This window comes from Lineus longissimus, chromosome 17, assembly GCF_910592395.1.
Source record: "Lineus longissimus chromosome 17, tnLinLong1.2, whole genome shotgun sequence".
Lineage (NCBI taxonomy): Eukaryota > Metazoa > Nemertea > Pilidiophora > Heteronemertea > Lineidae > Lineus > Lineus longissimus.
The window spans coordinates 13,116,482-13,132,009 of record NC_088324.1 but is presented as its reverse complement, the minus strand read 5'-3'; the positions used below and the strand labels follow the sequence as shown (position 1 = coordinate 13,132,009).

At 39.9% G+C, this 15,528-nt stretch overlaps 2 protein-coding genes across 3 annotated transcripts; one reads left to right on the top strand and one right to left on the bottom strand.

Moving 5' to 3' along the window:
* The first annotated feature begins 800 nt into the window (after positions 1-800).
* Positions 801-8,707, top strand: LOC135501343 (tubulin polyglutamylase TTLL11-like). Of its 2 annotated transcripts, XM_064793407.1 has the most exons (8): positions 801-1,213; positions 2,443-2,548; positions 2,783-3,483; positions 4,385-4,611; positions 4,696-5,220; positions 5,415-5,518; positions 6,068-6,118; positions 7,483-8,707. In XM_064793407.1, the coding sequence occupies exons 1-8, from the start codon at positions 875-877 to the stop codon at positions 7,779-7,781; spliced, it is 2,352 nt and encodes a 783-aa protein (XP_064649477.1). In that variant the 5' UTR covers positions 801-874; the 3' UTR covers positions 7,782-8,707. The 2 variants fall into 2 exon arrangements, with proteins under 2 accessions (XP_064649477.1, XP_064649478.1); XM_064793408.1 differs by lacking the exon at positions 6,068-6,118 and having other exon boundaries at positions 7,483-8,706.
* Positions 8,708-13,376: 4,669 nt separating this feature from the next.
* LOC135501292 (selenoprotein F-like) lies at positions 13,377-15,447 on the bottom strand. The gene is made up of 4 exons (XM_064793328.1): positions 15,395-15,447; positions 14,923-15,093; positions 14,634-14,697; positions 13,377-14,292 (listed from the first exon to the last, which is right to left on the bottom strand). Exons 1-4 carry the CDS (start codon positions 15,437-15,439, stop codon positions 14,114-14,116), a joined length of 459 nt encoding a protein of 152 aa, XP_064649398.1. The 5' UTR covers positions 15,440-15,447; the 3' UTR covers positions 13,377-14,113.
* Positions 15,448-15,528: the final 81 nt, after the last annotated feature.

Genomic DNA, 15,528 nt, shown 5'->3' with positions numbered 1-15,528 from the left:
CCTCCTAATTTAGCCCTAGAGTAGGCTATTACTGACTGGAAGTTTACAGGTGATGTGATGATCATGAATCAAAGTAATTGAAGATGAGACTCATTTTTTGTGTTCATGCCCTTTGCTCCCTAACCTTCGTTATAAATATTTGAACAAAACTCATATTGGGTTAACTAATGAACTTTCAAATAGAAATCTATTATATCTTTTAACTGCTGAAGACAATGTAGCTCGCCTCACCGGTAAATTATGTTATCTAGCTTTTCAGGTGAGAAAAGCTCTATAATTATTAAAAATACTGCTGCAATCAATGTAATAATATCCACCAACTCTGCAATTTTTGTATTATTTGATTACTTTTATTACTTATTGCTCTCTTTTCTTCTTACTCTCTATCTACACTGCACTTCTGTTTATTGTATTTTCGTCCCATGCAAAATGTAAATTTTATACGGATTCAATAAACTTTTGTAATTTGTAATTTGTAATTTACTTACCATCCCTGATATTTCCTTTAAATATATAAGATTGAATAAGACTTGTATGAAAGGTTAGAAACTGTAAAGATCATCATAACACCATTCCCCTTTGATCATAATAGAACTAATAGGATTAGCAGATAATCCCATCAAAAAGTGACATCCAATGAAACGCCCACCTGCTACCTCGTCCTCATGATACTTTCATTTTTATCGCTGTACATCAAGTACAGCCACTGTGCCACAATAAACATAGATCCGAGGTTGACACATCTCCAAAATGACGTTTCTGGATAACACCGCCTGGCTTTAATTGATAAACATGGCGGAAAAGTTGTTGTAGTAACAAGAGTGCTGCTGAAATGGTTGAGTAATTTAGTGATTTAGTGACATAACTGGACGCAATGACAACAGTTCAGGCTGGGGTTCAACCTCCCGCCGTGAATGGGATAGGGATACAGCAGTCACAACCTACTGGGGCGCTGGAAAAGCCGAAATCGGAAAAAAAAACTGATCCAATTCCGGGTCCCCAGCACAAGACTACTTGCTTTCGTCCTTACACTTTACACACTATGGAGAGGAGGCAATACCAACGGGATTCTAAGGCTAGGAGGGATCTGGTGAGGGTGAAATACTGCCCACCCCGGTGCCAGTCGAGGAGTAACATCACTGTGGATTCATCAAAGGCTAAGTCTAATTTGGATGTCCTGAGGTTGAGCTTGAAGGAGTTGGGATGGAGAGAGGTAGGACCCCTTCCACTATCCCATCTATCAGCTGATCAGTGATTGTATCACATCTTGTTTCTAGTGATGTCCTGTTTAGGGTTTACCTACATGAATGATTAAACGCATTATCTTACAACTTAGTGTCTTCAGAATGTGCTCTGAACTGGTTGTGACATGTCTCTAGTTATTGTCCTTGTAATTGATTACATGCATAATTAATTAGTTACATGGCTCGTGTAATTGATTGTATCACATCTTGTTTCTGGTGATGTCCTGTTTTAGGCTTTACCTACATGAATGATTTAACTCATTATCTTACAACATAGTGTCTTCAGAAGTTGCTCTGAACTGGTTGTGACATGTCTCTAGTTAGTGTCCCCCTGGAACCCAGCCTCCTGTACCCAACCCTGTAAGGTTTGGCAAGTCATTTGATCTTGATCGGCATATTTTACCAACAACGACCCCACTGAGTACTTGAGCGTAGAGCTTTTCTTGGTTTAATATCTTCTACCAACAGGGTTAATACCTGTGTGACTACTATAACTAATGACACCAACCTTTTAAAATAGACATTATGGCGTTATGACGTTAGTCTCTCCTGGCTGTCCTTACATTTCCCCCATTAAATCTCTATCGTGTTGTGATATGTTCTTGAGTTATGATTAATTCTCGTCATGAAATACCCCTTGAGCTGTGTGTTTTGTATATCTTTGTCCCAAGGAGTGTTTAGTCAAACAAGTTTCTTTAGTCCTTATGAAAGGGTTTTACAAAAGTTGTTTGAAATGCTACTTACGGAATGCTCAGAAAACTTTGACTTATATTCTCAGAAATAATGACTGTATTGTAAAAAGGTGCTTTAGTATTCCTTGGGGTTTTGAGACCCATTTTATTTTCTATTTCTCAGATCCTCAGGGATAATAACAACTGCTGTTTCAGTTAGACTTTGGATGGGGTCCTCGGATTGTTGTTGAATTCCTTTTGAAGCTCTTCCTTGAATTGAAGCTTTAAACTTAGCAAAGTGAGGAACTTTAATACTTGTTGGCACCAGTAGTTAGAAGGTGAATCGCAGATCATGATTTGCCGATCAGTCACATTGCCCTGAAATGAGAAGTCCTGCCTATGAAAAAAAGGGTGGTTCCTTCAGGAAAAGACTTTGGAAAAGTAAGACTTGGAGTGCAGTGCACTGATTCATCTTCAATTGTGGTGGATGGACCGATTCTTAAAAATCTCGCTTTTGTCAATTTCAGTACCCATATGGTCGTAAGGATTCACCCTGTGATGTGTATTGGCTCAGTGTGAGTTTCAACGAGCTCAACTCTGACATTGCCTCAGGAAGAGTCAACAAATATCCTGGTGAGGAAAATTACTTTCTAGTCTAATTTGTTGATCTAGATTGTATCATGTTGATCTTTCAGGGGTTTACCATTCAATGAGCACATCAGAATTGTATGGATTTCAGCCCTTGAAGATTCAAGATGTTAATCTAGATAGCCTAAAGAGTTATCTATTTCCTGATTGCTGAGATAATTGACAATTGATACTGACTTGTGCTCTAATTTTCTTTCATTACTTTCCCCTCCATCTCAGGTATGGTGGACGTCTTGAAAAAGGCCAACCTTACACGGGCATTAGATTTGATGAAACGGCTGTATCCAGAGGAGTACGACTTTTATCCACAAACATGGTACATGCCGCAACAACTCAATGAATTTGCTGCAGATGTCCGACAATTTCAAAGCAAAAACCCAAAATCAAAAATGACATTTATCGCAAAACCTGACGAGGGCTCACAAGGAGAAGGAATCTACTTATTTCGTGACCCGGACGAATATATGTTGTCCCAAAGGCGAATGGTTGTTCAGGAATACCTCAGTAAACCGTTCTTATTGGACAAGCTTAAATTTGACTTGCGGGTTTATGCCGTTTTAACGAGTATTGAACCTCTGGAGATTTGTATCTGTAAAGAGGGACTGGTACGATTTTGCACTATCTCATATCACGAACCTTCGTATAAAAATATGCATGAATCGTACATGCACCTGACGAACTACTCACTGAATAAGCGGAGCAGTACATACGTACACACAGACAACAGTAACGATGGCAGTAAACGGACACTAACAAGCGTTTTTACAGAAATCGGCCGATTGGGTCACAATGTGGATCAAGTTTTCAAGGATATTGAGCGAGTTATTGTAAAGACTTTGATTGCCGTTCTGCCGGAGCTACGGGTTGAAATGAATGCTGAAATTCAGCGTCGGAAGGCAACGGATCTGAAATGCTTTCAAGTGAGTGTGAATGTCTTAAACTTCCAAACAGAGGTCCTCTTACGCGTCTCAGTTGAATTATATTGTAACTATTTCTTTCTATCATTTTACCCAATGTTCTTCTATCACTACGATACTAACAGCCTGGTGAAATATGTACTGGGTACTATAATGATAGATTGGGCTAATTCTATCTAAGCTGGCCGGGGCCAACACAAATAAAGCATAATAAAGCAGTCTTTTATAATAGCTTGAAACGCTTATGATCATTATTGCTGTCCTGACCGTGAATAGGGTCATGACAAGTGAAGATGATTTGTTGTTGATACGCAAGGAGGATTTTACTGATTAGAATTGCCATCAATTGATTAATACAGACAAATGTCATACAATAACTTCATCGATAGGTTACCTGATAAAACCGCAATTATACGTCCTACCACAGCTCTGTATGTTTACATGCCAGTTGCTAAGCAACGTGGTATTCACTTTTGCTATTCTGGGCCACGGTGTCCAACTAATGAGAATTTGAAACGTGATGCGATAATCGATAATGATAGCGTGATTGGCTGATCAAACTAAACACATCAATGTCCAGATTATTGCTTTTGTAACGCAGAGGTGAAAGTCGCCTTTGTTTATAGTGGTTGCTATGCTGAGATATGTTCAGATACTTCACCCTTGAGAGACGGATGTGATTATGAGAAATCTTCATCAGAACCAAAGACTCATTCTTTCTTCTATTTTCTTGTTAAGTAAAGTAAAGCCTCCCCAGTTACAGAAGACCATATTTGAAGAAAATGTTTTGGGAGGATTTTAACTGATAACACTAACGGTGCATTGACTCTCTTAATCTCATATGTCAGGGGAAAAAAATAGGTGCAAATAAAAATGATATTTGTTTTCTCCTTTTGCTCCTTAGATTCTTGGTTTCGACATCCTTCTATTGGACGACCTCAAACCCGTCCTCCTCGAGGTCAACGCGAACCCAAGTCTTCGCATCGACTACGAGCATGAAGTCTCACCTGGGGTGACAGAATACTACAATAGCGCCGTTGATGAGGAGATTAAGCAACCACTAATACGGGACACACTGCTGGTCATCGCGCCGAGAAATGTAAAGAGAAAATTCAAGAAAATCAAAAGATGGTAAGAAAATTATCTTCAAGTTACCAATGTCTAGAGTTGTATTTTGAACCCACACTGGTCTTAGCACTTTGTCTATAATTACAGGAGAAAAGCACGACAGAATCGCCGATACGGTTCTGTGCCTCCTCGACTCACTTCAAGGGAAGGAACGATGATCGAAATCAATCATGATGACCTTGAAAACATGATGACCTTGGAGAAAGAAAATATCAAAAAGGAGAAAAACACTGTCGATAATGTGATGGAGGAGACAAAAGTCGAGGATACAGATGACAAAATTGACAATAAAAAACACAAAAATGACAAGAAGAAGGACAAGGAAAAGGAGAAAGTTGACAAGAAAAAAGGAAAAGAAAAAAAAGAAGAAAAAGTTGACAATGAGAGTAATGATAATGAAACGCCGCGGCCGCGTACGGTTGATGGGAATAACAATCCTGAAGAGGAAGATGAAGATGAAGAACCTTCGTCGATCGAACAGATTTATCCGCAAAAATACTCAGAGTATGAAGAGATGAGGATTTATGACCGGGTGGCGAATATTTTTCTGCAGTCGGTCGGTGTTCGGGGTTCGCTCAGGATGGGAGGATCAGGATTCAGGGTGTTCACAAGGTAAGTCCTGTTTAAGATGGAAATCAGTTCTTCTTTCTGACGGTGTGTCATTTGCTTATTTTTGGCAAACAAGTTTGAGTCATAAGAGTAAATGAATGCATGTTCATCATCGTGATTGGATATTAGCCTGGATAAAATACTCTCTCTTCATTCCAATTGGTTGAAATCTTCAAATTCAGTGTGTTCTTTTTCAGACGGTGCAAGCTAACAAATACAGGGTTTAGTACGGCTGACATGGATCTCATCTTTATTGAGATGACACGCAAATGGGAGCACTGCAATCCAGATAGAACTGCCGGTAAGTTGAGTAAATCTGTGAAACTTCTCTGGCGATATGTTACATCAATAATGCACCTGTATTGTTGGTTCTCTTAAGCGGACAGCAAAGGAGATTTTCGTTGCAGCAACCTACAATAATTATCCCTGTGATGGGTAATAAAAAGGTCTCTTTCTTGTATGTGAAACCTGTCATTGCTGAAACATGTAAATTAAAAGTGACTGTCTCATATAACTCGATACTTCACCGTAACACATAACAGTAACACCTCTCACTACCGCCCTAGCTCAATTCACCAGGGTTCCTTACCTCAAAAGGAATCCCTGACCCTTCTCTTGGCAAAGCAGTACATCAATTCTGACAATTACAGACCAAAGATCAAATATTTATCAAAATATTTCATAAAATAATCAGATTGTTGCTTATTCATTCCATGCAGCTTTCCAACACCTTAAAGGGCTTTGACAATGCAGCTATAAATGATAGAATTAGACATTTGAAAACCACATACATGAAGATGCTTTAATCGTTCAAAAACATTGCACTCTTTGATATTTGCATTATTTACAGTTCGCAAACACAGAGTAGGACTTCAACCGATCAGTTTAGAAACAAGTGCTGGTACGCATTTTCTCCCTCGAAACTTGCATGTAACCTTAGTTTAGCTTACTTTGTCCTGTTATGATGCCACAAAGTTGTTTCAGCTAAGTACATGTTTTCATGTAGTACTGAATATACATTTTGGTAAATATTTCATTAGCTTTTGACAGCACTTCAGAATTTCAGATTGATTTTTGGGCAGGCCTCCTCACGGTGCCCAATTGATATGACTGTATTGCCTGGGGTATAGATTTCCGGTAACAGTAGACCACCCCGATCTTTTGTGACTGGTGAAATTGAGGGATGGAAGGAGTCCATCTCTCTAAAATTCCCTTGAGAAAAGATTTTGGCGGGTCTATTGCGGCCCATAACCAGTATATTCATTCAATTGGGCACCATTTCTCTGATGAACCAAAAGAACTGGGGGTGGTTTAAGTCCAATTTCTGCTTTTCCACCCCTGCTTTATCCAACTCTACACATTCATGGTTCAGCACGATCATATCATTGTTTCTCGCACGTTTTGCTGAGTTTTCCCATCCTAATTTCTTACCATTATTTTATGTTGATAATCTAAAAAAAACGTTTCATGCTAATCCTTAATATTTCACCCAACACGTAGGTAGATTACATGTTTGTTCAGATCATAATAGCGTGTAGACACATCAGTGCCTTGTTTGTTATTAGCTCACCATGGACACTCGAGCTAACCTGTGACCAACCTATTGATCTCATAGACAGACCAGACACATATCAGTCAATGGTAGTGTATAGAGGATATGCATTGTTCGTTTATAGGTATCTTGTAAACACTGTCACAGGTGGGACATTAAACTATCCGTGTGGAACTGACAATTCATCACCTTTTCAAATAAATGTCACTGTAATTCTATCGCAAAGAAATAGTTGTAAATGCCATTTGAATTTTTTTTTCATGTGAGTCGAATATGACTTCCCATAAAAGGTCTCTGAGATCAAACCTGTGTTTAAATGTCAAGGGGATATAACCTTACGAATTCAAAATCATTTCATTATTTTTTTACCGGGGTAGTTTGCGGCACTTTCTTTAAAAGTAGGCCAACATGTTGGAAAATGGAACAAGCTATTATAAGAAGTCATGATCAGTGTTCATGATTTAGGACTTGGCACTTTCACTAAAGACACCCTAACTCTTGTGGGGCATGAGTGTTTTGGCTTTTAGCTCACCTGTGGGGAGCTTATATGATACTGTGGCGTCATTTTTACAATAACTGTAGCCTACGTTAAAACAGAGGGGAACGCCTCCAAATTGCCTATATTTGGGTAAATATACTGACCCTAAAGACTGTTCGACAGCTATGATAGCTAAAATGAATGCGTTTTAATGCAAAATTACCTTTCATTTCAGGTCTTTGCTTTCTCGGTTTCATTGAAGCATTCTACCACATTGGTAGACGGAAATTCTACTGTAGGAACCGCATCGAAATGCTAGAGAACCTTCTTCAATACTGCGAACAGAGCATCGCCGAAGCTCAACAAGAACCAATGTCTGGTCTTCCGAAACTGCCGAAAATAAGTGGAGATGAGCGTTATATCAACCAGATGAAAAAGATATATACAACAAATAGGCGTGTTGTGAGAAAGGGCGAGTTTTTCTACGATTTCAGAGGAAGTAGTAAGAGCAATCCTTACAAGAAAGATGCTTAGGTTGTTTACTGATTCAAGTAATGGTTCATTTCATTCAACGGTGCATTCTTACTTTCAAGCCAGTTGTTTCTATTGAAAGGTGTTTTTTTGGAATCTAGTGAAGACTGCTGATTTAAACCTCTTCTGAAACCAATTACTCAGATGGAAGATCTGCGCTTTGCGACTCCTTTTGCTAGCACGGGTCACATGTTATCTGCGATGGAGTGGGTAATGATGATATCATGTCGACCGTCAAAACAGCTGAAATCTCAGAGACTTCAGCTTTTTTCAAAACTGTGTTTTTTCAAAATTGTATTGCAAATAGGGAATGGGTTGGGATATGTACTTTCTAACTGTGATTCTGGTCTAACTGTGATTTTGGTAAGTTGTGACACTTCTATTCTAGTAATTAAGTATCATTATCGAGGCTAACAATGTTCACATTCTACTTTTGAACATTCCTAAGTTATTCCTATTGTAGACAGCATTATTCATTTTGCAGATGCAGTATTTCTTTGGAAGCAAAGGTTCCAACTCTATTGACCAATTATGTTTAAATTATTCCACTGTTGTTTAGTCTCGTTAAGCTTTTCGATGGCCAAGCCATTATTTTGTTGCTCTTCCAGACTCAGTGCATAATATTATACTCTGGTGTCATATTGACTCTGTTCACAACTTTATACTCACTTTATCCAGCTATTGCATTGCTTTTTTAGCTCACCTCTTAGCAGAGGTGAGCTTATCCCATACCGTGGCGTCCGTCGTCCGTCGTCGTCGTCGTCGTCGTCGTCGTCGTCGTCGTCGTCGTCGTCGTCGTCGTCGTCGTCGTCGTCGTCGTCGTCCGTCGTCGTCCGTCGTCCGTTAGCAGGGCACGTTTCGTAACTGTTAGAGCTATTGAGTTGAAACTTGGTACACATGTACCCTTATGTAATGACACCTTGGAGACCAAGTTTCGGTCCGATTCGTTTCATGGTTTGGCCACCAGGGGGCCAAATGTTAAAAGTGAAAATATGCAATATCTCCCTTAATAGTAGTCGGGAAATTTTGAAAAAAATATGGTAGGTACTTCTAGGAAAGGTGCATCATATATCCTCCGGGTTTTTGATTTGACCTCCTTTTCAAGGTCACAGAGGTCAAATGGTGTAAATTGGCCGTTCGGATGTAACGATGGCACGTTTCTAAACTGCAATGACTATTGTTACCAAATTTGGTACACATTTACCCCTTAGTCAGGTGATCTCAGGGACCGAAGTTTGGTCCAATATGATTCACCACTTGACCACCAGGAGGCAAAATCCAAAAACCTTAAAAATGTGATTATTCCTTAACTTCTTGCCCGATTGCCACCAATTTGATATCATGGGTACATCTAACCACCATACAGTATATGTCACACAGGTTTGTAATTTGACCTTCTTGTCAAGGTCACAGAGGTCAAATGGCGTAAATTCGCCGTCAGGCCGTAACTATGGCACGTTTCTTAACTGCAATGACTATTGATCACAAATTAAGTACACATGTACCCCTTGGTCAGGTGATCTCAGGTACCGAAGTTTGGCGGATCTGATTTGCCGTTTGGCCTCCAGGGAGGGGGCCAAATCCTAAATTCTTCAAAATGCCATTATTCCTAGTAATTACTTGCCCGATTGGCACCAATTTTATATCATAGGTACATCTAATTCTAACAACCATTCAATGTGTCACCCGGGTCTTCTTTGATTTGACCTACTTTTCAAGGTCACAGAGGTCGAATGTACTGTAAATTGGCCATTTTGGGGAAATTGTAATTGCTTGGACCTACATCAAACCTAACACTACATGACACAATACCATGCTCTTTATCCATCTTTCCTCCACATGAGGTGAGCACAATGGCCCTGGCCATTTCATATATTCGAGTCATTTTACTCCAGATATTCAACTCATATGTTTAAAGGGGGACTATACGCAGGGGCTAGGAGGTCAAATTGATAGTCTTCAGGTGACTCACAGGTATGCACAGTTATGGGAATGGATTATGCTTGATTCACCAATTCCAATTCCTCACAAATGTTTTAATAGTTTCAATTCAGTGTGAGATAGGAGAGATCCCCATTTACGACTTAGTGAAATTTAATTTGACCGACCTGATTCATCCTGCCTGTAGACTGCCTTTAAAGAGGAACAGCGGGGGTAAAGACAATTCCCATTTCCCTTAAACTAGGGTCAGGGATAGGCTTCATGCCCTTGTTCCCCTTTAAAGCTGTAATTAACAGCCATCACAAATGTATAATTTATTAGGTGCTACAAGCATACATCCAAAAGTGTACACAAACATGGATGTTAACATGCATTATCTGATGGATCCAAAACGAATTACTTCAAAGAAGTACGTTTTTGGATGGATCCCATAATGATTTTTACAGAAACTCTGTAAAATAACCTTGTGTATAGGCCATATTTTTGAGTCACATGGACTTCATGAAAGAACTACGCCATCGCCATCTTCAGGGCACGGTAGGAACTGGTTGGTCTTTTCAGTTCCGGCCTTGCCCTGAAGATGGCGATGGCGTAGTTCAGAACTTTAAATAACTTCATGAAAGAACTACGCCATCGCCATCTTCAGGGCAAGTTAGGAACTGAAAGGACATTTTCTTGTCTTTATAGTTCCTACCTTGCCCTGAAGATGGCGATGGCGTAGTTCTTCATGAAGTCCATGAGACTCCGATAACCAGCTAAAAGGGGGGGGGGGGCATTTGGGCCACGTAGATCTACGTGGTTCGGCGCTGAAGGTGTTGATTAGGCTATTAACAGAGGTAGATGTCACCCGAATTGGTGTGATGGGTCCCATATACTGCTTATAAAATGCCTCAACTTTTTGCCGTTTGTACCAAATGACTGTGATAAGCAGACGCTTGGACATTTTTACCTTTCCAATCTTAGCAAAAGAAATGCTCGGTGCAGTATTCCTTGTATAAACGAGCACAATGCTGATGTACTGTGGCATAGCAGAGACACCAATCTGTGACTTCATGTCACATAATTTGGCCCACCTGACACCTGCCTAAATTCTCCCTTTATTGTAGAATGCCCATTCCATAGTACCACATCTGTTATATTAAATTATCTGCTCCTTATATCAATAAAAAAGAAGTTCTGTTCATATGGCTGGCTTAATGTTGTCAATGAATGCCACAAGGAAGCCTGGAGCCAGTTAGTTGAAGCAATAAGAGGAACTGATGCTATGTTTTCCCTACACTGGTTCGAGCGTGATGCAAGCAAAGAGACCTGAGTTGCACCAAACCTGGATGATGATTGTGATCACCAGAGATAAATAGTCCAGGATCAATGAATGTCCAGTAAACCAGGTCTAACTGATCTTAGTTTATTGAGTTTACATCTTCCAGTGATGTGTGTCATCCTTCCAGTTGAAATAATAGTCCGTAGACTGAAACTTTAGCGCCGAACCACGTAGATCTACGTGGCCCAAATCCCCCCCTCCCCTTTGAGCTGGTTATTGGCGTCTCGTGGACTTCATGACAGAACTACGCCATCGCCATCTTCAGGGCACGGTAGGAACTATAAAGACAAGAAAATGTCCTTTCAGTTCCTCACTTGCCCTGAAGATGGCGATGGCGTAGTTCTTTCATGAAGTCATATAAAGTTCTGAACTACGCCATCGCCATCTTCAGGGCAAAGTTGGAACTGAAAAGACCAACCGGTCTTTTCACGGTCTTTTCAGTTTCTACCGTGCCCTGAAGATGGCGATGGCGTAGTTCTGTCATGAAGTCCATGAGACGCCAATAACCAGCTCAAAAGGGGGAAGGGGGGATTTGGGCCACGTAGATCTACGTGGTTTGGCGCTGAAGTTTCAGTCTACGGACTATTATTTCAACTGGAAGGATGACACACATCACTGGAAGATGTAAACTCAATAAACTAAGATCAGTTAGACCTGGTTTACTGGACAGTCATTGATCCTGGACTATTTATCTCTGGTGATCACAATCATCATCCAGGTTTGGTGCAACTCAGGTCTCCTTGCTTGCATCACGCTCGAACCAGTGTAGGGAAAACATAGCATCAGTTCCTCTCATTGCTTCAACTAACTGGCTCCAGGCTTCCTTGTGGCATTCATTGACAACATTAAGCCAGCCATATGAACAGAACTTCTTTTTTATTGATATAAGGAGCAGATAATTTAATATAACAGATGTGGTACTATGGAATGGGCATTCTACAATAAAGGGAGAATTTAGGCAGGTGTCAGGTGGGCCAAATTATGTGACATGAAGTCACAGATTGGTGTCTCTGCTATGCCACTGTACATCAGCATTGTGCTCGTTTATACAAGGAATACTGCAATCACCGAGCATTTCTTTTGCTGAGATTGGAAAGGTAAAAATGTCCAAGCGTCTGCTTATCACAGTCATTTGGTACAAACAGCAAAAAGTTGAGGCATTTTATAAGCAGTATATGGGACCCATTAGACCAATTCGGGTGACATCTACTTCTGTTAACAGCCTAAGTAACACCTTCAGCGCCGAACCACGTAGCTCTACGTGGCCCAAATCCCCCCCCCCCCTTTAGCTGGTTATCGGAGTCTCATGGACTTCATGAAGAACTACGCCATCGCCATCTTCAGGGCAAGGTAGGAACTGAAAAGACAAGAAAAGTTCCTCACTTGCCCTGAAGATGGCGATGGCGTAGTTCTTTCATGAAGTCATTTAAAGTTCTGAACTACGCCATCGCCATCTTCAGGGCAAGGTCGGAACTGAAAAGACCAACCGGTCTTTTCACGGTCTTTTCAGTTTCTACCGTGCGCTGAAGATGGCGATGGCGTAGTTCTTTCGTGAAGTTCATGAGACTCCGATAACCAGCTAAAAGGGGGGGGGGGGATTTGGGCCACGTAGAGCTACGTGGTTCGGCGCTGAAGGTGTTAATTAGGCTGTTTACAGAAGTAGATGTCACCCGAATTGGTGTGATGGGTCCCATATACTGCTTATATAATGCCTCAACTTTTTGCTGTTTGTACCAAATGACTGTGATAAGCATTCGCTTGGACATTTTTACCTTTCCAATCTCAGCAAAAGAAATGCTCGGTGTAGTATTCCTTGTATAAACGAGCACAATGTTGATGTACTGTGGCATAGCAGAGACACCAATCTGTGACTTCATGTCACATAATTTGGCCCACCTGACACCTGCCTAAATTCTCCCTTTATTGTATAATGCCCATTCCATATTACCACATCTGTTATATTAAATTGTCTGCTCCTTATATCAATAAAAAGTTCTGTTCATATGGCTGGCTTAATGTTGTCAATGAATGCCACAGGGAAGCCTGGAGCCAGTTAGTTGAAGCAATGAGAGGAACTGATGCTATGTTTTCCCTACACTGGTTCGAGCGTGATGCAAGCAAAGAGACCTGAGTTGCACCAAACCTGGATGATGAATGTGATCACCAGAGATAATTAGTCCAGGATCAATGACTGTCCTGTAAACCAGGTCTAACTGATCTTAGTTTATTGAGTTTACATCTTCCAGTGATGTGTGTCATCCTTCCAGTTGAAATAGTCCGTAGACTGAAACTTGGCAAAGAACAGGGAAAGGACATAAATAGTTGAAGACATAAGATATTGTAAATTTCTTATTTTATTGCATTGATTAATGCAATTCATGATAAAATGAATATGCACCATGGTGGTTACAATGAACATAGCTTGCAAGGAGTTAGCTGAAATCATATCAGAAATGATCTTTTGTTCAAAAGAAATTTTGTTTTTAGGGATTTTTTTATTTCAGAGTGAACATTACCCTCAAGTTGACAACCCTCTTCCAAAAATTATAGATTTTTTTATATTCTGATGGTCTCGTCTACTGATGCGTATCTCCTCATGCAAATTTTTTAAGTACATGTACATACTAAACATAAATGACATGAAAGGTGACAACATAACATTCATGACATGATGATGTGTATACAATGCTGTTTGAGCCTTGTTTTAATACTCTACATGTACAGTCAAATAAAAATATTTCTAATGGTAGAGTGACCTTTTTTAGAGTCTGGTCAAAGTATATTAAGTCTTGACGTATCAGAGGCATCCTGTCATACTAACCTTCCGGTTTCTAGTAAGACATTCATAAATATACCACAAGACGAAAACTTTGCTAATGCCAGAAAGTTTTTTAAGTTTCAAGGAAGACATTTGGAATGCACAACTTTTTGAAAACAGACCATCAATCAATTCATCAAATAATCGGTCAACTAATCAATCAAATGAATAATTGATGCAGTAAAAGTTTCCTCAAATTCTCTGGCAAAAGCAACAGAGCATTGATAGACAATGACCAGAGAAATCTTCAGATGCTTATCGTTTCAATCTCTCCATGAAAAACTCCTCCACAGAGTCCGTGTTCCATTTTTCAATTCCGAGCGTCTCGACAACGTTCCTTTGCTGATCCATCAGTTTGATGATCGGGTCTGATCCTCGTACGTAACGGACAGTCAGGCCGGGGAACTGGTTGGGACGTTCGCTCTTGACAAATGCTGGTAATAAAGAAAAATTGTCGATGGAGTGTCAGGAACTACACAGAAGAGGAAGATATAGATATCATAGATGTCGTTTTTCTCAAGGATCATTTTTAGAAAAATATGAAAAATGAGTTACAAGGAGGGATATGGAAGATTACTACTACAAGCACAACCAACTAAAGGAACCTGACTTTGTGGATATAATGCTGGCAGAAAAGAAGTTGGGTTCCTTTTGCCAAGCAAATGAACTTTTTCAAAATATGTTCTGTGATCACATCTCCTGATCTCACTCAACTTTGCTAACTAGCAACCAGTAAACCATCTTGATATTTACGTTCTACATGCAGATGACATACCTTGGACCTGTGGATATCTCCCCAATTTTCATTGACATACCAACAGCTCTGCAAATGGAAATTGCTGAAACAAAGAAAAGGAAAGTAAGGTGCTGTAAAGAACGATATCCCTTGTACATGTATGGTTGCCAGGCCGGGAAACTTAGTGTTGACAGCCTATTAACATGACTGAAACGCAATTGAATCAACTCTAAACATCTATTTTTCAATGAAAAATAAGGAGATCTTCTGAAATTGAGAAAATCACCAACACAACCTTAAATCCTTAATTAATACTGATCAAGCTTACGTTTTGTTCCCCACCATCTTCATCTTGATGGCAGCAGCTACGACATGACTGTTTCAAGGGTGACAGATGGAACTGGTCCAATGCTTTACAGCTGCTACACAAGAGATTCGTAGAAAATCCTACATTCCGACATTGTTCTGGTCCTAATTCGATACCCACAATAAAGGTAACCTGAAAGAATAGAAAAAATGACGTATAATGACCACTTTTATGGCCCTCCAGTCACCACTCCAACTACAACCTAGAAGAAAAGAAGTAAACTATGATCCGACTTATGAAATGTTGCATGTGACTTCAGAAATGTGGTCTATTCTCGGACAGACAGCGATTTTTCCATCTTTTCACCGCAAAATCGAAGCTCCGATTGAATCAAATATCAACATATTTAGTATCAATAGAAAGTTTGTGAACTGGAGATCATCTTTAATTAATCACTTTAAATATTTTGGGAAATTTGTATGAGAAAACCTACGAAAAATAGGAGAAAAATCACCAGCAGACCAAACGGGTCCGCCATATTGATTTTTCTTGAGAGAAGCGAATACGTGGCACCTTTTCATTGTACAAAATTTATTTAATTTCGAATCATAAATAATAAAAGGTCGT

Bases quoted from the DNA above. Each gene is read 5' to 3' on its own strand.
- LOC135501343 (XM_064793407.1), top strand. From the start codon at position 875: ATGACAACAGTTCAGGCTGGGGTTCAACCTCCCGCCGTGAATGGGATA. The intron at 5,221-5,414 runs GTAAGTCCTGTT...GTTCTTTTTCAG, and splicing joins GGATTCAGGGTGTTCACAAG to ACGGTGCAAGCTAACAAATA. The intron at 5,519-6,067 runs GTAAGTTGAGTA...CATTATTTACAG, and splicing joins CAATCCAGATAGAACTGCCG to TTCGCAAACACAGAGTAGGA.